The 25,131-nt window shown below is 44.2% G+C and overlaps 1 protein-coding gene across 3 annotated transcripts in view; it reads left to right on the forward strand.

Moving 5' to 3' along the window:
• Positions 1-25,131, forward strand: part of ERICH6B (glutamate rich 6B) — a 2,074,788-nt gene that overhangs the window by 1,268,574 nt on the left and 781,083 nt on the right. For all 3 annotated transcript variants that reach the window (XM_069640454.1, XM_069640457.1, XM_069640455.1), the window contains one exon: positions 12,585-12,680. In XM_069640454.1, coding sequence (XP_069496555.1) covers positions 12,585-12,680 — 96 coding nt within the window. The remainder of the gene's footprint in view (positions 1-12,584; positions 12,681-25,131) is intronic.

The raw sequence follows: 25,131 nt of genomic DNA on the forward strand, positions 1-25,131 counted from the left end.
ACTGTCAACCATACCATCCTGCTCAACCGTCTCCGTGATAACCTCGGTATCACTGGTCAGGCTCTGACGTGGCTGACCTCTTTCCTCTCAAATCGACCCTCCCAGGTCCAACTGGGGTCTTTCCTCTCTGACATCTTCTTCTCTACCTGTGGTGTCCCCCAGGGATCTAACCTCTCTCCCTGGCTGTTCAACCAGTATCTGGCACTTCTCGCCCACCACATCGCCGCTCTCTGCCCCTACTTTCAGTGCTATGCGGATGATACCCAACTCATTTTCAGGCTACCCTCGGCCTCCTCTTCTCCTTCCCTCATCTCTGACTGTCTTTCTGCTATCCAGGAATGGTGTGCCGCCAACGACCTCTGCCTTAATGCCAGTAAGACTGAGATTCTACTCATCGGCACTCCCACTCCCTCCTTCCCTGCTGCTCTCTGGCCGGCCTCTCTGGGCCCTCTTCCTGCTCCTACATGCAAGGCAAAAAACCTTGGGGTCATCTTCGACTCCACACTCTCCTTCTCTCCTCACATATCCGACGTATCTAAGAAGTCACACTACCAGCTACACCTCCTCAGAGGTATCCTTCCTTTCCTCTCCTTCCCCCAGAAGTTCACTGTCTCTAGAGCCCTGGTTCTCTCTAAGCTGGACTACTGTAACAGCCTCTATCTTAATCTGCCCGCCTCTACTCTCCGCCCTTTGCAACTCATCCAGAACAGGACTGCAAGACTTGTCCTTGGCCTCAAGTCCAGGGACCGTATCTCTCCAGGACTGAAATCCCTACACTGGCTCCCAGTGACTGCGAGGATCAAGTTCAAAACCCTCTGCATTGTCCACAAGGCCGTCTGGGGCCTTGGGGCAAAATACCTTCAACTCTCTCTTCCTAAATATCTTCCTTCTCGAGCTCTTCGCTCATCCGCCTCCAACTCCCTCAGGGTCAGCCGCTTCTCCAAACAACAAGTTGGGGGCAGTTCTCTTTCCACTGCAGGGGCCTCCCTCTGGAACAGCCTTCCTACCTCCCTGAAACTTGAGGAGAACCACCTCTGGTTCCGGAAGCACCTCAAAACCTTCCTCTTTGCCTCCGCTTTCTCTCCCCCTCTCCCCTGCTAATATTACTGAAACTGCACTGAATCTGCAACTGGGCCATTCACCGTTCTCGGCCCAGCCACTCTCCCCTGCACTGCCTCCACGGCAACCCCTGCACTACGGGACTGTGTCTGTATCCATACAGCCCCCCTTCCCAGCACTTGTCTGCACTTACCTCGCACTTGCCACCAGCTGGCCCTTGTTATTTATCCTGTATGCTGTATGCTAATAACCCTGTACTGCACTTTCCCCTCTCCCTTTCCCCCATGCACTTTTCCCTTCCCCTCTACCCTTGCACTTGCGCGATCTGAATGACACCTGGCCTAGTAAGATCGTTGTCTGTCTCCCCTTGTTCCCCCCCTGCCTCGTCGTGCCTTGAAACACTTGTGTTACAAATGCCTTATCATATCATATCATATCATATCATATCATATCATTAGAGCCGGTCTCTGACATATTATCATCCTCATCAACATTTTCCATATTTGCTGCAGGGGTAGGGGTTTCAGACCCACTCCTCAGACTTTGGTATTCTAACAACTTTTCTATCAATTCAACCTTCTTGCCTTTTACAGTGAGATTCCTAACTTTACAATTATCTCTCTATTGATCAACTGTTAAAGTGACTAGGGTCTCCTGTCTGTAGCTTTCCATATCAGTCATGATAAAACAATTACTTCTCCAGTGTTGCATAGCCTTGTCAGGGTTATTTGAACGAATGTAAGAGCAGTATTCTAAATGTAACAAGTATACTTTATCCTCACCACTGCACACCAGTGTTAGGCAGAATCATATGCAGTACCCTTTGGGAACACTACATGCAATTAAGACTACATGTGTAAGTACAATTTCACCTTTGATACAAGCCTCTACTACACAGTAAAGTGGTAGCTATGGCTGAGCAGCCAGACGTATCTCAAGAGTTGAAGTGAGCAGTAGAACAAGTTACAAAAAGGACCAGCAAATACAGTGGTTCAAACAAACACATACTCAAGGTTTCTTGGTAAAAGAATATACATTTATTTACTCAGTCAGTTCGAAAACATTACACTAGCAAGGGCAGCTCAATATCACACACTAATAAACCACAAATACACAACCGGTAAGTAAATGAACAAGTTTAGCTCCCCTAAAATGGGAACAAAATGGCACTTCAGATACTTTTAAAAGGGGTAAAAAGACAAGGTTATAAGGATCAACAGCGCAAATACGTTCATAGGCAGGGCAAAGGGTCTCAGTAAATTACAACCAGCCATTCAGTTCATAGGCTTGGGCCAAAGTCCATGGTTCAGAGTCTTTGTAGAGGATAGCACAGTTCTGGTAGTAAACGGTTAAGTCTTTGCCACGGTTTTAAGAAGAATTTGGCTAGGTGAAAAGTTTGACGAATGTTTAGGGAAGGACAAGCCTTGGAAGTCGGGAAAGTTTCACGCACTTTCTGGGTGGCCGAAAAGATTTCCGGACCATGTTTGCACAGTAACTTTAAAGTGAAGAAGAGCTGTAGCTGAGGCAGTTGTTCCTGGCAGTTCGGGCAGATCTCGCTGTTCCTGAGCTTCAGTCGTGGGGACAAGAAGGAGGACGTCGGGAGGTTCCTGCACTGTCCAGGGATGAGGCCAAAAGCTTAGCAAGACATTGGTTTAAGGTGTGAGTGCCTTAAAGACCACAAGCTGGTTTCCGTCCCTCTAGCTATCAGGTTTTCAACAGCCCTCTGATGAAAATTTGACCAGATGGGGACGGTGTCCAGGTGGCTTGAGAGTTGGTTGTTTCCATCAAACTCAAGGGAAGAAGTTAACCTTGAAGGGCTTCTCTGTCAATGGAGTTTCAGGCAATTCGGACCTGCAGCAGGGCTTCACCGGTTGTCCAGGAGTTGCAGCAGTCCTCTTCCTTCAGCTCGTCTTTGGTTCTTTCGTTCCAGTGGTCGACTCTGCTTTCCAAGTCCCAGAGACCAGCTTTTAAACAGTTTCCTCCATTCATTCCAGCCTGGCTGTCACTCACACAGCAGGGTGGCTGTCCTTGTCGAACAGCCAGCCGACCAATCACGCCAGAGTGCATTCAGGTTTCCTAGGAGACTAAGCACAGGGAGTTTCGGGCACCTCCCTCACATCCTGTCCACCCCAGACACCCTCGCGCCAGAGGAGGGCTTCAGCAGTGAACCCCGCCAAAGGCCAAAGAACAAAGGGACCAAACCTGGTTTGGCGCGCAGAGACAAACACAGGAAGGATCTTTCCTAAAGGAAATGGCAAAAAAAGTTGACCGTAATCTGTTTTTACAGATAGGTCCTGGGTGCCATATTGAAAAACATGACTGACCCGATTTTTAGCTACTCTTGCTAGCGGCCGTGAAAAATCATGGTAGTTTGATCTGAACCACTGCCACCAGCCATTTAAAGTAGGAAAGGGTAACATTTGACTGTTACATGAGTGTTCTGACTCAGGGGAAGCTAGGCAACCCCTCCAGCACTCTATAGGAAGATAGTGTTTGCTGGGTGAGTAAATTTAAAGAGACTAGTAAAGTCAATTTAACTTTACATGCTCTGGGAGATGGTAGTTAGTCCCAGAGAAGGTATTTAAACCTTGGGAAGTCTGAAAGACATCCCTGTGTCACTGCACTGAAGGTGCTGCGTGACACACAGAAAAACATGATGCCTATGAAGTTGTTTTAAAACTCCATAACCAAAGAACACACAAGTAAAACACACATCAAAATGAAAAGTTCAAAGCCCCAAAATATAGCAAAAGAGCTGGAGGTCTCTAAAGTAGAGGGAATTTAGCACTTGTGTGAGAAATCTCCCTAACAAGGATTACCTCCCCTGACTTGCATTAGCCCTGTCCCTGTAATAAGGCCAGGCAGAGTCAGGCACATAGCTCTAACAATGTACAGCTGCCACATATTAAGACTCCCTGTGAAAATAAAAGGTGGTGTGCACAAGCACACTTTAAGCAAGGCTGTGTACGAAAAGTAACAGCTCTTCGAGGCTGATGTGAACCAGGCTGTGGGAGTTGGAAGGTCAACAGGCTGGTCAACAATTTAGAGGATAGAGAGCAAGCCAGGCAAGATTTCCAAGCTTTTGGGAAGCTGTGAGTGTTCGAAAAGCAGAGCCAAGCAAGCAGAGAAAAGAAACCTTCCGGAAAACAGCCTGCGACCCTCCCGGGTGAATGGAAGAGTTGAGGAGGCGCAGAGGAGGTACTGGTAACGGCCTTAAAGCGCGGGAAAAATATTAAAATCATTTAGCACGACCAGTGACTTATCGGGAGCAACGAAGGTCCGGTTGATGTTAAAGCAAAAGTGACTGTGATTTGAGATTTGAAGGTTGCATGTGTGCTGATAAAACATGAATGAATATGGCAATTGTTAAAAGAAAAGGATACAAAGTAGCAGAGTGGTCCTGCGAGAGAAATTTTTGAAAGAAATTACAAGCGAAGATCAAAGAAAAGAAAGTTTAATAAGAGGAAAATTAAATATGTGAATTGTGAAATATGCCAAGAGGGCCAAAGTCGAATATAAGAACTTTGGAAAAGGCCAAGAAGGCAAGTGAAAGCAAAGAAGAACTACAAGTACTGAAAGGCATTGGTACTGCAAGAAAAGATTGTGAATTGAAGGAATGTGGAAAGAGAGGTCGAAGTCGTCATGCAGAGGTCAATATAAATTCCTTACAGTTTCGAACGTCTTTGACAGTGAAAGATATCTTGGATAAAAAGTGGGGAAGGGAACCCCAATGAAAAACAAGACAGGCTCGAGCCCGGTAGAGGGAAGTCTGCGCAGAACTGTGAGAAATGGAGAGCATATGAACTGATTATTGATGGCAAGGTTGGTGAAGCCAAAGGAAGTGATTGAACTACCCGAAGATGAAAGCCTAAGTTTGAACTGTTGAACTGTACCAGTAAGCCAAAGTGTGCAATACTGATAGAACTGTGCCAACCACCTATCCTTTGTTTATTAAGTGACTCTTTAGACCCCGTACGGTTGAACCTGAGGAAAGGAGTTAGTGCTGAAGCCATTCTGACATTTATTTTTGACACACTATTTTCCTTTTTGTATTCCGTTAACACATTTGTTAATTTGTTATCTTCAGAAGGAGGGCAAGGTTAGGTTTTCTTAGACTAGTCCTTTTTATTGTGACCAGACTGACTTGCACGTATTTGTTATTGTTTAATGGTCGAGACTACTCCCATTTTAGAGTTAGGGCAAGTTAGGAATTCTACCATCCCAAACAAATTTATAAATAAAGGTTTTCAAAACGTGTATATATTGTGTGTGTGTCTACTGCTTGATACCATGCCTTCCTTACAGCGCCCTCACAAATGCCTGACTTTAATGAAGAAATCATTCAAATTTTAAATAGTTTTTCTGGCCCAAACACTCTGACACTTTTTTTGGGAGACCTGAACCGCTGGCTTGGAAACAAACAGGACAAAGAAGCGACTATTTAGTTCAGATCAACAAATCCACCACTGGGAAAAATAATGTCTTGGATTGAGTAGTTGACAGAAATCTGAAAGTCAATATCAATCAGACCAGCCAATGCATATGGTCGGATCACTAAGTTATAGATTTCCACATCCAACTTATAGAACCTCCTCCAAAACCTAACAACCATGCTAAAACAGTCATCAGTCGTAATTTCAAAAAGGTGCTTCCTCAAGATCTTCAAGATTGCTTAGTCTTAATTACAGCCAACACTCTAAGAACTGGCTCTGCTGACTGCATGGTGTCGTCCTTCTCCAGGAATTTTACAAATATGCTAGATAAAACTTCCTCTCTTAGATCCGAATTGGTAAGGGACAATATTGGACACTAAAACTGGTTTACCTCACAGCTTAGTGTTAAAAAGAAGATGAAAGCGTAAAGTTGAATTCCGATGGTTAACACATAAATCAGTTGAAAATAGAATCACGTAGAAGGAGGCTGATAAAATATACAAACTTAAAATAATGGACAGCAAAAAGAAATTCTTCAATTACATGATCCACCAGTCTTCAAATTGTATTGGGAAATTCTTTGAGATGCTAAAACTATTAGAAAAACCAAACTACCTTTTTAGCTACAAGCCCGGACTGTTTAACAGTCTGTACCGCTTTCGAGGCTAAATTCACTAATGCCAGAAACAACATCAAAAACAGCCTGACCACTGTTTCCACACCCAAGGACCAACAGATCATTGAACTCGGGGCTCAGAAACAACCCGTTTTTTCTTTGTCTCCAATATGCATCGCTGAAATGGAAAAAATGCTATCTTTCATGCACCCTACCTCATGTCCGGAAAATATCCTTCCACCAAAACTACATTTTCAGAACACAAATATCTATTTGCCCCTTTCTTAACCAGATTTGTAAATGCCTCTTTACGATGGTTTGGTACCTGTCTCAATCAAGACAGTCTCAGCCACCCCTCACCCTAAGAAGCCCAGTTCTAATCCAAAAGAACAAACTAATCTCACACCCATTACTAATTGTAACTTCCTCTTTAATATCCTAGATAAATGTGTCACCTCTCAACTTCAAGCCCACGTGGAGTCTAATGGCATCCTCCAGACTAGGCAATCAGGCTTTTGACCCTCTTACAGTACAGAGACAGCTCTTGTAGACCTCCAGTCCCATGTGCTAAAAAAAGGGACGAGGGAAAACCTGGGATGGTGATTCTGCTGAATGTATCTGCAGCTTTTGATTTAGTGGATTATGATTGTCTCTTGCACTTCCTATGACAACTGGGTCATTGATCTGAAGAGACTGTCTGTTGGCTTTGTTTCTTTCTTTCAAAACGGGAGTCAGGAATTCAGTGGAGCTCAGTTTTCTCACCATCAGCACTTATTCTGTGCGGGGTACCCCAGGGAGCATGCTTATCGCCACTTCTGTTAAATCTATACATTAAACCACTATACTAACTCTTAGACGGCTCAGGTATATTCTTTACAAATTATGCTGATGACACCCAGCTAGTCCTTGAAATCAGCAGTGATTACGCCAAGGATTCTGCTGCCCTAGCCAACATCTACGACCAAATTGAAGTCTGGATGTCTAAAAACTGGCTATGTCTGAACGGTTGTAAAACAGAGCTCCTCACATTTGGTTTACGGCAAGCCCTGGCCAAACTTGCCACAGACTACAAAAGCTTCCAAATTGGGAATAGCAATATCCAGGTGCAAAATAACGTCAAAACCCATGGCATTCAACTGGAGGACTCCATGAATGCAGATGCCCAAGTCAACCAGGTGATCCAGAATTGCAATTACCATCTACGTCTGCTTAGGAACACCTGCCCCTATATCGCTGAAAATAATTGTGCGATTATTGCCCGAGCTACCATTCTAACCAGGCTCGATTATTGTAACTCAGTATTAATTGGAGCCTCACTTTCTAACTTGAAAAAATGTTAAATCTTGCAGAACGATGCAGTGTGCCTTGTCAAAATGTCACAAGAAGAATCAATGTCTTGGATCACAGAAGGGACCTCCACTGGCTTCCGATACAGGAACGCATATATTTCAAAACAGGCACCATGGTCCACAGATGCATTCTTGGAACAGCCTCCACTTACTTAAAATCATTGACCCCTCAGTTATACTCCATCCAGTGCACTCCACTCTTCCAACCAGTTGCAGGTCCGATTTTCAAACACTCCAAGGGCTTAGGAAGATCGTTCCCTGTAAAGGGGACACATTCTTGAACCACACTGCCTCTCGTGCTTAGGCTTCAGACAGATCTAAAAGTCTTTCAAAAATCTCTGACAAGTTATCTGACACATCTTTTTGGTGCTTCCTTTCACCAGACCTGATTGTCTTGTTTTCTGTGTTTGTAAGAGTGTGTTAATGTTTTCTGCGCCCCAATGCCTGCGGGCTTTCGGTGCATTTCAAATAAATAAATAGACAGATACTGTGAGTGTGGCCTTAGATTGGGTGGGTTCCGGCCTTGGTTTCTCTCTACACAGATGATATTCTGCTGTATATTCACAATCCTGCAGATGATGGTGCAGTGATACTGGGGGCAGTAGAGGATTTCAGAAGGTTTTCTGGTCTTTGTCTTAACCAAGACAAATCTAAGGTATTCCCCTGGACAGATTTTGTGTCTCTGCCAGCAGAAACGTAGAGGAGGAAGACAGCGTTGGATTCGATGAAATATCTGGGGATCATAATAACTAGATCACTCTCGACAACTGAAGTGGAGCCTGATACTGATGTCGCTGATTGGTAGACTCTCTCTTATTAAGATGATTGTGTTGGCAAAGTTATTGTACTTGTTTAATAATATACCGACCTTGCCTGTGCACTCCTTTTTTTAATGAGCTCCTTTATCTTAGCATAGCTTTTGTGTGGGGAAACCCTGCCGCTAGACTCAAATGGCTGGCAACGGCACAACCTCTGGAAGATGGAGGCATCATGGATCTGCACATTTAGATTCATGATTTCATGGCGCCGGGATTATAGTCAGCAGTATGGAATGGTTTGGCTGATTCGCCCGCACATGTTTGCCTGGAAAAAAGTGCAGCTGGTAAGGTCTCACTGCAGTCCCTCCTGTTTGGGGATAGGTACATGCTAGGAGGCCCATTGCATCCTAGGGAAGCCACAAGAGTAGCCTGAAGAAACGGTTGCTGATGCAAGGTGTGGAGTTCCCTTATGATAGGCAGGCACCGCTGTGGAGAATGCCTTACATCTACTGTAACCAGCGCCACAATGCCCACGGGCTGCTGTGTGCTTAACAAATGTGTATAAATTAATAATAACTTGCCACCAACCTTAGATGCCTTGTTAGAAAGGAGGTGGACGACAGCAGGAATAATTAAGATGGATGATATGTTTTATCAGGAAGTTCATATGCTGGGAGGATATTAATGGCCTTCAATTGATGTATTACTGCCATATGAGGTCTGTCTTAATAGCATGCTGGCCTAGTTTGCCAGAAGAGCCTCAGATTAATTTGGGAGTCTCATGCATACATGAATCTATGGTGGGAGGTGGACAGAAATGTGTCTCTATTTTATATAAATATACCCTAGGTGATCTGAAGCTGAAAAGCTCAGACAGTAAGATGAAATGGGAAATGGACCTGAATGTTGGAGTTTACGGAGGAACAATGGTCGAGGATTTCTGGTCTGTTGAAGAAAATGTCCTATAATTCCAAATTACAGCTCATCCATTTCAAAGTTCTTAATAGATCTGCCATCAAGAGTCTGACTATTTAATGCAGACTGTTCTGAGAAGTGCCCCAGGTGTGCTAGCGAGAACACAGATCTATTACATATGTTGTATGCATGCCTGAGGTTGTCTCAATAGAGAGTACGTTGTGCTCTCCTAGCCATGATCAACTTGCGATTGCAGCTAACAGCTCAGGTGTGCATATTGGGTTTTATCGATAAACTACCCGAGGTAAAAAATGTAGGTTTCTTAATACGGGGCTGCTGCTGGCCAAAAGGCGTATACTGTTGGGATGGAAACTGAAATGCCCTCGAGCGGCAGTGGAATAGGTTAAAGACATGGTATGGGTGAATGATATAGAGGAAGTTCATATCACATTGTTACCTGCCAGGTGCAGCCCCAAGGATGTATGGTCGGACTTTCGCCAATACTTTAGAGTCAGGGAAAGTTCTGAGGGGGAAGAAAGTGTGGAGTGAACAGAGATTTCATATGTAAGTGGCGTATAATGGCATACAGACAGAATTGCTTTGTAAATATACACATGTATTTACTGTTTGATACTATAATAAACTGTCATTGCCAAGTGTTTTAAATAAAACGTTTTTAAAAAATTGGCCTTGAAGTGAGGCGCCCCACCGTATAAACACCAAGGTCCCTCGTAGTTTCTTCAAAAAAAGATTTCACTTTCTCCTGAAGTTCATTCATTTAATTACATTGTATGAGCGCTAAAATTCATGAGTTTCTCCAGATCAGGACCTACGAGCTTTCTAAAATGAAAGGCAGTTTAGAATGCTGGACAGCATTCCTTTGTTGAGAGGGAACAACCAAACAACTCTGAGCACCACCACCGCATGATGACATGGGACAGCTTAAGGCTTCTCAGTATCCCAGTTAATGCTTTTACCTACAAGAGACATGAATTCTAAATTATATCCTCCTGTGATTATATCCTAAGCAGCCACCCAGCCTGTGCATTAGCCTGGCAGACCTGACATTTACCTGCCCATCACCCATCTACCCTTCATTGGCAAGATCATCAAGAAGACTGTCACACTCCAACTACCCATAAAGATTATCAAACACATCCTACTTCATGAATACCAGTCCGACCTCTGACCAAGATACAGCACAGAGACCGTCACCATCCAGGTCATCAACGAGGCACTTCTTATCATGGACAAGGTGGACCAATGCCTCACTGTCCCGCTCGACCTCTGTACTGCATTTCATATGGTCAATCACAAAGCACTACTCAACACCCTGTCCTCCTGCATGGTATTCAATGCTGCAGTCCTTAGATGGTCCTGTGATCTTGAAATTCTAAATGGAGCCACTAGGGGCAGGCTTTTCCAAATTAAACATCAACATCCACCAGTATGCTGATGGCACACAACTACGCCTGAAGTTCAACTAGCTTGAGGACATTCCTCATTCCAAACACTGCCTCTCCACCATTCAAGCCTGGATGTCAAGTGCCTACCTGAAATTCAGCCCTACAAAAACAGAGTTCATCCTCTTCGGGGATGCCACCAAACTCATCCAAGTTCAACACTTGCTGACAGAAATGGATCTTAATGGCATCTCCTCACAACGTACTCTTAGTGCCAATTGCCTCTGCTTCCCTATTGATTGCAACCTCGTTTTCAAACCGCACATCACCAAGAAGAGCCAACGAAAGCTAAACAGTCATGGACAGAACATAAATGTAACATTTTGACATGAAATTTGAACACAGCAGTCACTAGTCAATTTCTAGAAAAACAACATACAAGTCTTACAACTACATTTTGTAGTTTTGTAAGTGGTAAAGTTTCCAAAGCAGGGTATACATATGGAAAATATATATCTGTAAAGTGAAGGCTTTTGTACATATAAGCTATCTTGAAGTATACCCAGATCAACATAAACAATAAATGATCTAAGTTGTTTTATTTAAGAACATTTGAAGTAAAGAAAATATGCAACATTACAGAATGAGAATTTGTTAAACTAATGGTGAACATTTTTTAATTAAATTCATTAAACTGCATTGTTGATAATGATGAAGTAAACAACAAAGAAGGATTATTAATTGTACAATTTGTGTTTTTTAACATTAGATGCATATATTACCTTGGCTGTTAAGGAATATACTCTGCTGCCAAATGTAAGCGATTACTTTCTAGAGATGTCTGTGTATGCTAAATATTAGATTTATAATTAAGTTTATATGAACATGTGTTAGGAGATGTTTCTTAATATACAGTTATTTGCAAATCTATATTCCCACTTTAACAAATCTGAGTTTTGAAAAATCTCATGCACAAATATTAATTAGGAGACAGTATATAGATAAGTAATACCATTAATGGTATGAGGTGGATTGACTCAAAGGGACTTGAACTGCATTGTGGAAATTCATGTTTGATCTTCTAAAGATAGCGCTCCACTTGTGCTGTTGTGATGAGGCAGAAATAACTTTTAAATAGACACATTTCCAAAAGGAATTAAATCAATGATGCTTCATAATTAGTGTAAACCATTTTGGGACAGTTAATCGATAAAAGTGTTGAAATTACAGGAAGATAAACAGAGTGGCTTTGTTCCCTGTAGTGGTTCTGAGTGGAAGTATATCACACACAACTCTTAGATCAAAATACTATGCAGTTTGGTTCATGGGTTTTGACAGAATTGTGTGATTTTCCAGAAAAATGTGAAAACACTGAATATTATTTTACAAAAGTGACCTTTTATGTTTCACTGATAAAAGGTAATGGCACCTGTAATGTGCACAACGGAATGGTGCAACTTTTCTTTTTTTTTATATAAACTTCAATGTGTAGGTGGTTACAAGCAATAATTCTGAGAGAACATGACGTGAATAAACATTGCTATTCCTCAGAGGTAGGTTTTACTTGTACATCAGTGAAATATGCAAACTACATCCTTCTGAGGTCTGGTATTGAGTTGAGGATTTGTATTTTTGCAGACGTGGTGGAGCAACATTTCAGTATCTCATATTTTCATCATCAGCAAATTGTCTTGGCATTGAAGAGTAAAGGAGCTTCAATGTACATAAATATAGAGATAGCCGCCTGGAATGATTTTTGAATTATAGAGATATATTGAGATATTGAGCTATTATTTAGTTCGTATAGTTAAATAGACCTAATTCTTTGTGGTATGTGTTTTGTAGTGAAATAATGTTTGTGGAATTGTTTTATATGCAATGGATTACCACTCATTGTGGGACACTGAAAAATATTTATGGTATGCAACATGTATGAATAAACAGGTCAGTAAAGACAGATATCTAATGGTTGCTAGTTGTGGTTGACGATAACGATTTACATAATTAATGGAGGTTAGGGACTAAAACAATATAATGTTTCCAAATGATAGGTTTTCAAGATTTTTGCTCCTGATGAAGAGATCCACAAGAGTTCCGAAACGCATAGAGAAGAACTAAGAGCGCCCAACAATCCTGATGGGAAACATGTAAGAGATCTAAAGTCAGGGGCGTTGCTAGGGGGGGGCTAAGGTGGCTATAGCCCCTGATCCTTTGGTTGTAGCCCCGGATAGAATCTCAGGGGCTACAGCCAAAAGACTAGCTAGCCCCCAGTCCCAACAGTTCCGACATCAGCATAGCCCCGGAACTTTTCCAGACCTAGTAACTCCCCTGTCTAAAGTTATTAACCTGTTGTAATTAAGGACATTGGTTCAAAACAATTTAAGACTTTGTAACATTCAACTTAATGTGCTACATGTATGATGATCAAATGAACAAAGTTTATATAAATATCTGTAAGTATGTATATATTAAATAGGAATGCTTTGTGTATGTAAGTTTGTGACAGTGTTTGTGTCACCAGTGAGCCACATCCCAGGAGTGATGGAGCAGTTAACGGGAGAGCCGACCCCAGATCGGCAGAAGTCTTACCGAAGCCAAAGGAGCTCAAGGAAGAAGGACATTGTCAGGGTTTCCTTGCCGACAATGTCCAGTGGACACGCACTTCATTGCCGTCTTCGGGTGTAACCCGAAACACCCTGTTTGGCTCTGGAGGCGGCTGTCTGCCTGTTTATGGACACTCCTGGGCATTCCGTTTGCCGGCCTCAGCATCCTAGTCAACTCCAGGGATCCACATGGTATTAATGCAGTATGGCATGTTGACAACCCGGTAGGAGAAAGATAGGGGCAGGGTGACAAGGGGTGTTTTGTAGAGCCGTGCACTGTATCGGTTGTGATTGGCCATTGGCAACCCTACCCCCATAAAACCGGTAACAGGACCCAAAACTACACACAAGACGTTCTACTCTCTCTCGAGTTGAGAGAGAGGAAGATAACTAGTACCGCTGGGCGTACGAAGATTAGCAGGACTGGTCAAAGAATCCACCCCTACTACAGGAAACGAAGAGAGGATTAAAAGCCAGAAGACTGAAGCAAGCTTTCTGAGTAAGCTGGTTATCCTCTGCCCTACAAATTGTTCAGTAAAGTTTACCCTTTTGGTTCAGACAAACCTGACTACCCTCGTTCTTGCACAAAGTGGTGGCAGCTGTTGGATCTGGGACATGTGATGGAAGGAGTCATTAAAACAGTTGCTGAAGGCCAGCAGCAACTCCAGCAGCTCCTTCACGTGCAGAGCCACTAGGCACAGGTGGCTCACCAGGCCTTTCAGTAGACCATATAGATCCAGGCATCAACGCAAGAAAAGAACCAAGAAACTCCTCAACAAATCAGGGATGTCATGGTAGCGTCTCGGGGGCACCCCCGCGATCCCAACATCAGTCCTGCAAAAATACCAGCACAGGGAGGACCCCGGATTCTTCTTTCCCAATTTTGAGAGGGTTGTCCGAAAAGCCCAGTGGCCTGTGGCACGTTGGAGACACTACATAGCCCCACTGGGGCCATGCGGGGGGCTTATCAGGCCGCCAACCCCTTCGGGGATACCACCTTCACAGAAATCAAGAGACGATCCTGGAGTGCCTAGGTATGGGCGATGAGGCCTACAGACTATGCCTGAGAGATAAGCGGCTATGGGCTGGAGAAACCACCAGACCACTGTGTTATCGGATTCAGGACTCAACCGATAAATGACTGAAGTCCAATGGCAGTACTACTGCTGAACTCATGGAAAAGATACGATGGGAACAGTTTATTGAAGCCTTGCCCGGATCCATGCAATGCTGGGTTAGTCAACACCATCGACCAACATTAGCAGAGGCCATTGATATGGCCTCTGCCTACCAAATGACTGGCTCTGCCAAACCACCAAACCAGGGTGTCTCAGCTGCAGACTATCTCAAGGCCAGAGGGATCTGTGCCCCTCCTCTTGAACCCAAGCCTCTGCATACAGAAGGAAGAAGCTTCCCGTAGGCCAGTGTGCCAAAACAACCACTGTGTTTTGACTGCAAAGAATGGGGACATATTGCCCGTTTCTGTCACCGAAAACCCAAACCAGAGCCCATGGAGTTTGGAGTCCAACAAACCCGGGAATACTGAAGACGGAGGGGCCCATACCTGGTGGAGGTAACGATTGATGAATGACCCAGCCAAGGGCTCCTTAACAGCAGCAGTGAGCAAGCCGCTATCTGACCAGAAGTAAGTGTGGGGAAGAAATGTGATGGCCCACCTAACGTGGTTAAGTGTGTGCATGGTGACATTAAGAGATATCCCTCTAAGGTGGTGAACATGAGAGTGATTAACACCAGTTCTGACGTGAGAGTTGCCATAATGCCTTTGATACCGTCTCCGGTCCTATTGGCTACTGACATTCCCTCATTTAGGGAGCGTGTCAAAGACCTGGAGAGGCTTGGTAATGCCCCTTCTTCTGGCACAGAACTAAATAACCCCAAGCTGAGACAGTCTCAAAGAGCTGGCGGGAGGTGAGACTGGAAAAGAGAAAATGGGCCCAGTCTGAAGCCTTTCGGGAGCCTCACTGACTGGTTGAGTGATGGTAAAGAGGCGATGTTCTGAAGTCAGACCCTTAAGGACCCTACTTTACAGTGATCCCAGGAACAGGCCCTCCCTGATCGGACACCAGGGTCCACTGCACCTTGTTTTATGGAAAGAAAATGGATGATCCTTGGATTAGTACCCGACAAAGCGAACAAGTAAGCAGAGCAACTGCTAGTACCAAAGGAGTTTCGGGATGTTGTCCTTAAGCTGGCTCATGATGAGGCCACAGGGGGACATTTGGGTGCTGAGAAAACAGAAGAGAAACTCTTGAAGAGGTTCTACTGGCCTGGGATATATCATGATACAAGCAAGTATTGCCAGGAATGCCCTACCTGCCAAAAATCTAGCCTGTACTTGCCCCCACGAACACCCATGCAACGGATGCCTCTAATCAAAGAACCCTTCCTCAAGGATCAAATTGGATATCGTAGGACCCCTGGAACCCACCTGCTATGGCTATCAATATCTCCTAGTGGTAGTTGATTATGCAACACGCTATCCAGAAGCCTTCCCAATGCGAGGAACCAGCGCAACTCAGGTGTGCGATCTCCTAATTCCTTTTTTTGCCAGGATTTGTATCCCCAGTGAAATTGTCACTGACCAAGGATGGAACTTTGTTTCAACCATCATGAAAACCTTTTGTCAGCAACTGAAGATTAAACAAATCAGAACATCAGTCTACCATCCCCAGACTCACAAATTGGTAGAATGTTAAAACAAAATGATAAAACAGGCACTGAAGAAAGTCACGGCCTCAACTGGTATGAGCCGGGACCCTGTACTACCTTGGGTTCTCATGATACTGCACGACACACCCCAGTCATCAACAGTTTTTCTCCATTCGAGGTGTTGTTCGGTCATAAACCCCGAACAGTACTCAACATCGTCCTTGAAGAGTGGGAAAACCAAGAAGAAGAAAAGCCTTCGGCCGACTACGTTCTACAATTGAGGTCTCACCTGACCAAACTCAGGGTGCTGGCACACAACAATTTGGGGCGATCACAACGTACCCAAGGGGAATACTACAACTGACAAAGCCGATTACAAACATTTCAGGCTGGGACAAAGTATTACTGCTACTGCCTACCAGCCACAACAAAATGCTAGCCCAGTGGAGGGGACCCTATACGATAACTGCAGTACTAGGGCCCTTCAACTATCTGGTGCATCAACCTGAGAAGCCTGACAAGGAAAAGAACTACCACATCAACCCACTCAAGGAGTGGAATGAACCACCCACGGCCCTGACAGTCATGTACACCGAAGAGGTATCCGACGATGAATTACCCCAGAGGGAACCATCTGGCCTACGGAACATCAGGTGGGGGTCTTCCTTGGGACACCAAGAGCAACAAGAATTCAGAGCTGCGCTCAAAGCCTACGCCCGTATTTTCATATTTTCTCTAATTTTCCCAGAAGAACCTGTAGAACATTCAATAAACACCATTCCGAATCGCACCGTGCCTCTACGTCCTTACAGAATTCCTGAAGCAAAACATGCCGTGGTCCAGACTGAAAAAGAGGAAATGCTGCGGTTGGACATCATTGAACCCTCGACCAGCCCTTGGTCCCCACCAATAGTCCTGGTACCAAAGCCTGATGGATCAACCAGATTCTGTATGGACTTTAGACAGCTGAATGCAATCTCCTCTTACCAAGCCTACCCAATGATGCGAATGGATGAACTGCTAGAAAGGCTACAGCCTGCAGTATACCTAAGCACCATCGACCTCACGAAGGGTTACTGGCAGATCCCTTTATGCAAGGTGGAGAAACACAAGATGGCATTCGCCACCCCACATGGGCTCTACCAGTTCACGGTCCTTCCCTTCATTCTGCACTGAGCCCCGGCTACGTTTCAATCCCTCATGGACCTTGTGTTAGCTCCTCATTCTGCATACAGCTCCGCCTATCTCGACGACATCATCATTTTCAGCGGTAGCTGGATGGAACAAACGGAACATCTGAAACGTGTAGTTGCTGTCCTCGATGCTGCCGGACTATGGATTAACCCCAAAAAACAGCCCTGGGGGTTAGCCAAACCTGATACCTTGGTTACCTGGTCGGTGGTGGAATGATCAAACCACAGGTCGATAAAGTGGAAGCCGTTTTACCCATGCCAAGCAACAAGAAGAGTATCAGAGTGTTCCTAGGTTTTGTCTGTTACTGCAGGCACTTTATCCCTTCATTCTCAAGCATGGCCGCACTTCTCACTGATGGCCTCAAGGCACCACATTCAGGGGACCTGCTCTCTGATGTGGCGGCCATTTAAGCCTTCCAGAGTCTGAAAACTGGTATATCTGTTCTTCCAGTACTATGATGTCCGGGTTTTGCAGAACATTTCTTTTTTCAGACAGATTCCTCTGGCAGCGGCCTGGGCACTGTGTTGACCCAGGGTACCGAGGACGATCTGTACCCAGAGGCCTTTGTGAGCCGAAAGCTGTTGCCGCACAAATTGCCTTACTCGACAATCGAACAGGAGTGCCTTGTGATCAAATGGGCTGTGGAGTCCCTGAGGTATTATCTGCTGGGACGGTCCTTCACCATTTTCACCGATCATGCTCCTCTGCAATGGTTAGCCGGCAAGTGTTGGGATGGATCCTCACGCTGCAGCTCTTTACGTTCCAGCCCGTTCACAAGCCTACTGCATTCCAACTGGTTGCGGACTACTTATCTAGGAGTGTAAATTGGCCGGAACTGCTGGATCCTTCGAGGGGGAGTATGTGACAGTGTTTGTGTCACCAGTGAGCCGCATCCTGGGAGTGAGGGAGCAGTTGATGGGAGAGACGACCCCGGATCAGTGGAAGTCGTACTGAATCCAAAGGATCTCGAGGAAGAGGGACATCATCGGGGTTTCCTTGCCGACAACGTCCAGTGGACACGCACTCCATTGCCGTCTTTGGGTGTAACACGAAGCACTCTGTTTTGCTCTGGCGGTGGCTGCCTACCTGTTTATGGCCACTCCTGTGCATTCCGTTTGTCGGGCCTCTGTGTACTAGTCACCTCTAGGGATCCACATGGTAGCAACGCAATATGGCAACCCAATACGAGGAAGAAAGGGGGCGGGACTACAAGGGGTGTTTGTATACCCATGCACGTTATCAGTTATGATTGGCTATTGGCAACACTCCCCCCCATAAAACCGCCAACCGAGTCTAAACTAAACGCAAGACGTTCTACTCTTTGAAGAACACACGTCGAGTCGAGAGAGAGGAAGAGAACGAGTACCGCCGGGCATATGATGATTAGCAGAACTGGTCAAAGAAACCACCCCAAACGCAGGAAACGAAGAGGGGATTAGAAGCCAGGACACTGAAGCAAGTTTTCTGAGTGAACTGGTTATCCTCTACCCTAAAAACTGTTCAATAAAGTTTACCATTTTGGTTCAGGCAAACCTGACTACCCTTGTACTTCCACATAGTTGAAGAAATGAGAGACATAAACAATTGTATAAAATGTAATGAACTTTTTTATTTTCTAACCTTTGCAAGCCGCTTCACTCTTTTATGAATGCAACAGCATTCCAGGACCTTCTAGATAAACCTTTGAAAAAACACTCACTACACTGCACTGGATACTTGAGAAGGGTGGGAATTGCAAAACAACATTTCTGTCCCCTATAAACCACAGTGGTCACAATGGCAAGGTGTTATCCACTGATATCCTTTTTTGACCCTAGAGACTGCTTAGGTAACATTAATCCAATTTTGCAACTCAAGAGCACATCCTTTGAACATTGTGTTTTGTATTGCTTTTCACCCCCTGTCTCATTACCCAGAGTGCCGCATCTTGCCATCTTGCATATTGTGTCTTCTTTCTACAAGGGCAGGTTTTTGTAGTGTTGTTAAGTTAGTTAATATAGTACATGTGTGTTTGATTAAAGCATATATCTTTTATAGAATCTTGATCAGCCCTTCAATTAGTGTGGACTGTTACACACTGCTGTTTGGGCTGCTACTGAAACACATTCACAACCCTCTTAAGAGTATACCATTCCCCAGACCACGTTACCATGAATGGCAAAGGAGGTATATCTCTTAACTGTTCCTGTTTTACCTTAATGATTGTGTCAGCTCTTGTTTTGTAGGTGTGTGAGTGCTGAGCAGGTGATTTATCCTCTGCTCATCCTTGTACTCCTGGTTAAAAAAGGGCAGGAGCTCCAAGGATCAAACCACCTGATGAAAGTGTTTGATGGTCTGAGCTACTGTCCCTTGGCAATGGTAGGGCGTAGTTGGAGGGATAACACCACCCTAAACCATGTTGCAATCAAAGACTCAATTCCAGTTGGGTGTCTGTTGGGTAATTACCTCCCTGGCCCAGACATAGTCCAGGCTGTTACTAGAGCATGGACTCCGACAGCAGAAAAGGAAAAAGCACTTGAGGGCCAAGGTCCCAAGGCATTCGTAGCTAGCCAGTGTGAGAGACCAGTCTCACTGGTAACTCCCAGCCCAAATTTAAAGTCCCCTGAGACACCTCCTCTTGTGAGAGAAGACTCAGCATTCACTGAGGTGTTGGTGGATTTAGAACCGATTCAGTGATCCCAGGGTTACCTTCTTCTATAGAAAAAGAGCCCTAGATGTAGTGTGGTTTAGTGTAGTTCCAAACCACAAGGGCCTGCCAGAACTGAATTAGTTGTCAGACAGGGAAGACGATGCAGGGTGGAGGACCTGAGCCCTCCAAAAAGGGGAGCAGACGTTGAGTGGGAGCTCAAGCATATTCCAAAACCTGTACAAGTGCAAGGCAGCACACCTGACCTGTTCACAGACAAGGAGTCCAAGGAAAACAAGCAGTATACATCCAGGAGCTGGTTGTGAACCCAGGCCACAGGAGTGGGATCTTTACAAAGTAGATTTAGAGGTGCAGGTGCCCTGTTTGATAGCTGTTGTGGCAGCAAAGTCACTACAGCCAGAGCTTGCATTTAAATCTGCACTCTTGACCCAAGACCAATAATAATTATGATAAATGACCACCTGGTTACAGGGTAATCTTGAAATATAAGCCATAATTAGGTTGTGGTATGGTGGCTGATTACATAATTACATGGGGACACCAAACTGAACATCAAATCAGTGTCACCCTCATGAGCTCAGACTAGTGACCTCAGAACCTGCTCTGGGCCACTGGAGAGCTGAAGTTACAGATCAGGAGACTGATGCAACAGGGCACATGTGCCACTTTGGCATGGAGCTTTCTAAAAGGGGGTTCTGATTAGCAGACCAAACTTTCTGACATTGAATTAATCGCATAATTTTGTTATTTAATTTAAAAAGGCCACAATGTGATTCCTCACACATTAAATGCATCCCAGGGACCTCTGACCCCTTGAGCTCTACCACTTTGATTCATCAGACTGCAATGATGCCCACCCTCTAGGGGTTGTCATTGAATCCTCTTCCTCCTTAATAAATCACAATCCAAATCAATGGAAATTGAACTATCTTCCATGTGCGATGGGCAAATTGTGACCATTGTGCCTACAAGTGCCTAAAGTGCCTATACCTGCATGCCCGGACCAGGCCCGCACCATCAGCCCGCAGCCAAAAGTGCTACATTTAAGCCTCATCACCAGTCCTCTGCAGTTTATTTTATTTAAGCCATTTAACATATTCATCAGTTAAATGCTGATGAGATGACTTTATGCAACCTGTATTTTCCAGTGATCAGTTCAGTTTGTATACATGACTATTTTTCAGGGTTTGAGAATCACTAATTGCAGCAATACACCACACATGTATGACACCAGTCTGGACCATCATTTCTCCAGGAAATTCATAATGTGTCTTGTATTTCTAGCTCACATTGTGTGATAGCAATGAATATCATACAGCATTTTACTAAGTGTATAGTATCTCATTTCTACTGGCTTCTGTACAGTGACTCTGACAATCTCTCTATTGTATTTCTGTCTTTACCCCTGCCACCTACTCACGAGTGTCAATTTCTGCCCCCAAACCTGTTAATTCACCTTCAGTTCCCCTCTCCCCTCCCTTTCACCAGGGGCATTGTTATAACATTGCAGAAAAAACAGAAATGTTTGTTAGAGGTGTCTCATCCTACACTTCTCTACTGTGCCTCACATATTTAACGAGATATAACATGAGATATTCGCTATTGTTTATGTGGTAGGTAAGTATTTAGCCAGTAATTCAGGGGAACTGGTTAATGCATACAGTAAGTCACACACTTAATGTGCCCAGCACCCAATATGATCAGTCTTAGGCCTTCAGTGCGCGAATGGGGAGCTGGTGAACTTATGCATTCAGTGAATAAGTAAAGTCCCATCTCCTACTACACAAGCAATGCCCTTCACCTTTGCTGTTGTGCAGCTCTGCCTCTCTGTCCTGTCTGAGCAGCAAATACATCTAAGCATACTTCAATATAGCAGCTAGTGGAGGCAGATTTATTTATTTATAATTGTAGAGAAACAGACAGCAAAACCAGCAGAGCATCCCCATCTTGAAAGATGTGGCGCCCAAGCCCATATTCATTGGGATTTTACACAATCGGAATCATACATCAGATGGTAAGATATGTTAAGTCGGTTATATTGAAACAGTACACTTCCTTGCAAAATGTCATTGGCCTTGGGTGCTTTGCAACAACACATCTCGTTCTTCCACAATCCCACAAAGTAGTCATCCACTGCCTGTTAACTGATCTCCCTCCAGTTCTGAGGCAAAACAAAGCCGCACCTTCATATATAATGCACAACTCAATAAAAGCAAATTACAACACAGCATCCATATTAGAAGCCACCAACACGAGCAAAACTATCTTTAAGGCCATTGATTAAGGCATCAGCTGCCTACCAGCGCCCACAGTATCTGCAGTACCCGAATCCATGGAGAGATGCAATACAATCAACATGTTTTTCAAAACAAAATTTCCCAGATTCGTCGCCACATTCAAAACACCCTACCCACCACAGAAACCCCTGTCATACCACCACGCCATGTCCCTCAATGGTCCTAACACTGAAAGATTTCAGAGACATCTTTGCGTCAATCAAACCGCCTGCTATGAGGACAACATCATCCCAGTCTCCATCTTAAAGAACATCGAAGGAAAGGCTCTCACTCAACCCCTCGACACTATCAATGCCTCACTCAGGCATGGCATCTTCCCAATGCATTGGAAACTGCCCATATCCTACCACTACTAAAGAAGCCCACACTCATCCTGGATGACCTAGAAAACAACTTCCCCATCACCCATCTACCCTTCAGTGGCAATATCATCAAGAAGATTATCACTCTCGATGCCATTCCGGCTTCTGATAAAGGTGCAGCACAGAGACCGTCATCATCCAGGTTATTAGTGAGGCACTCCTTATCATGGACAAGGGTGACTGAATACCCCCGGTCCTGCTCGACCTCTGTACAGCATTTGACATGGTCGATCACAAAGTGTTACTCAATACCCTGTTCTCGTGCATGGTAGTCAATCCCACAGTCCTTCGATGGTTTGAGTCCTACCTCACCAACAGATATCTGCTTGTCCGGCTGGCCACCTGTAGATCCCAACAACACCTAGTGACCTGTGGAGTCCAACAACGTTTCATTATCTCCCCTGTCATCTTAAAACTATACATGGAGCCACTAGATGCCATCTTGTCCAAATTACATCAAAATCCTCCAGCATGCTGATCAAACACACCTATGCCTGAAGTTCAACTGTCTCGCGGACATTCACTATTTGAAACACTGCCTCTCCACCATTCAAGCCTGAACTTTAACTGCCTACCTAAATATCTGTCCTATAAAAACCGTTCATCCTCCTCGGGGAGGTCACCAAATGCACCCAAGTTCAACCCTGGCTGGCACAGATGGATCTTAACGGCTTCTTCCCACAACTCACTCCTAGTGAAAAGTCCCTCAGCTTCACCATTAGTTGTGACCGCTCTTTCAAAGCACACATCACCAGGAAGAAAGGCTAAGCAACGATGGACAGAACATAAATGTAACATTTTGACATGGAACTTAAACACATAAGTGACAAGTCGATTTTTAGAAAAAACAACATGCCATAGTGAAACTACAATTTGTAGTTTTAGAAGTAGTAAAGATTCCAAAATGAGGTGCACATTTGGAAAATGTATTACTACATACAAAAAGCTTTTGTATCGATAAGATATCTTCAATTTGCACACCGGGAAGGAAGCTCGGCCAATAAGGTGGCTAGAAGAGCGGGCCAGAATATAGTGTGTTCTGCCTGCTCTTTACAGCTACTTGAGGCCATTATCCGGGCAACACCATCTTGATTGTGGGAGGCAACAGGGAGCCTCCCGACGTCCCACAATGTCCTTAGAACCCTTTCCCCACCCCTGCGTTCCACTCCACTTACCTGCTGGACCGGAACTTTGTGATCCGGATCCAGCCAGCTCTCCTCCCACCAATGAATGCCGCCATGGAAATGGAAAAGTCACTCCTATGGTGGAGGACATCTTTTTTGATCCTCAAGAGATTGGGTTTGCACAATAGTGCAGAGCTGATCACCTGAGAACAAAAAACAATTTGTCCCCCGCTGTGCAAATAGCTATAACACTCCAGCCGGGAGGCGTACATGGCCGGTAATGGCCGGAGCTGTTGACGAGGCCCTCACTTCACTCAGGCTGTTACCGGCTATGTACTCCGCCCAGCTGGGCCTTAATTGCTACAATATACTAAGATCAATGAATACAATAAATGGTTTAAGTTGTTTTATTTAAGAACTTTTGAAGTCAAGAAAAGATACAACATTACAGAATGTGAATGTGTTAAACAAATGGTGAATATATTGTAATTCAACAGATTGAATTGCATTGTTGATAATGATGAAGTAAGCTACAAAGAAGAAGGATTAATAATTGTACAATTGGTATTTTTTTAACATTAAGATGCATGCATTACCTTAATTGTTAAGGAATATACTTTATTGCCAAATGCAAGTGATTACTTTGCAAATATTTCTGGGTTTGCTAAATATTAATTTTCAATTAAGTTAATATGAACCTGTGTTGTGAGAGGTTTTTTACAGTATTGACAAATGTATATTCCCACTTTATAAACATGGGTTTTAAAGTTCTCATGCACACATATTAATTAGGAAGCCGTTTATACATATTACACGGCCCACTGTAATGGCTGTGTAGTTATGGTTAAGTTGCTAATCCCATGGGAAGAGCACTTTTTGGGCGGTTTATAACTTCGCTCCCCATGGACGAATCCACACCAAACTTTGCAAAGTATATGGCCTACTCTGAATTTTTTTGCAAAGTTTGGTGAGGTTTGGTCCGAGGGAGCAAGTTATAGGGGGGGTCCCAAAATTTCGTTTTTTCCCATAGAGCGAATGGGGAAAAAACTTTGCTCACATCTACAGCCCAAACCGCTGGATTTCCACCAAATTTGCGGCTTGGTCCCGAAAGCGTGCTTTTGTAAATTTGGTGGAAATCCATCCAGTTTTTTTTTTAAAACGACCAAAAAGTAGGTGTCACAAAATTAGTGATATCTATGTCTGCTCCGCGAACAGGACACCGATTGGCTAATCGGCATGCGTCATGTCCGCGGACATACGATGTGTTCGCTGATTGGCTGGTATGAAGCGTGAGGTGCGTCGTATTGTTTTGATGTGTCCGCCATCTTGGATCAGCGGACAGAGCAGCGACTAACGGGGGTAAAATACAACTTTAGGGAGTGTGTTAGTGTATAAGAGTGCTTGGGGAGGGTGGGGGAGTAAGAGATGGGTCAAATGCTGTATTTGTTTAGGTGTGTTGGGTATTTTGTATAGATTAGGGGCCTAGCAGTATTTTCTTACCGTCAAAATGAAAATAATTCAGTAATAATCACTCTTTGCATTTAGATTAGATTTGGAAAGGAGTTAGTGCTGAAGCCATTCTGACATTTATTTTTGACACACTATTTTCCTTTTTGTATTCCGTTAACACATTTGTTAATTTGTTATCTTCAGAAGGAGGGCAAGGTTAGGTTATCTTAGAATAGTCCCTTTTATTGTGAC

This window comes from Ambystoma mexicanum, chromosome 7q, assembly GCF_040938575.1.
Source record: "Ambystoma mexicanum isolate Mex_15411 chromosome 7q, UKY_AmexF1_1, whole genome shotgun sequence".
Lineage (NCBI taxonomy): Eukaryota > Metazoa > Chordata > Amphibia > Caudata > Ambystomatidae > Ambystoma > Ambystoma mexicanum.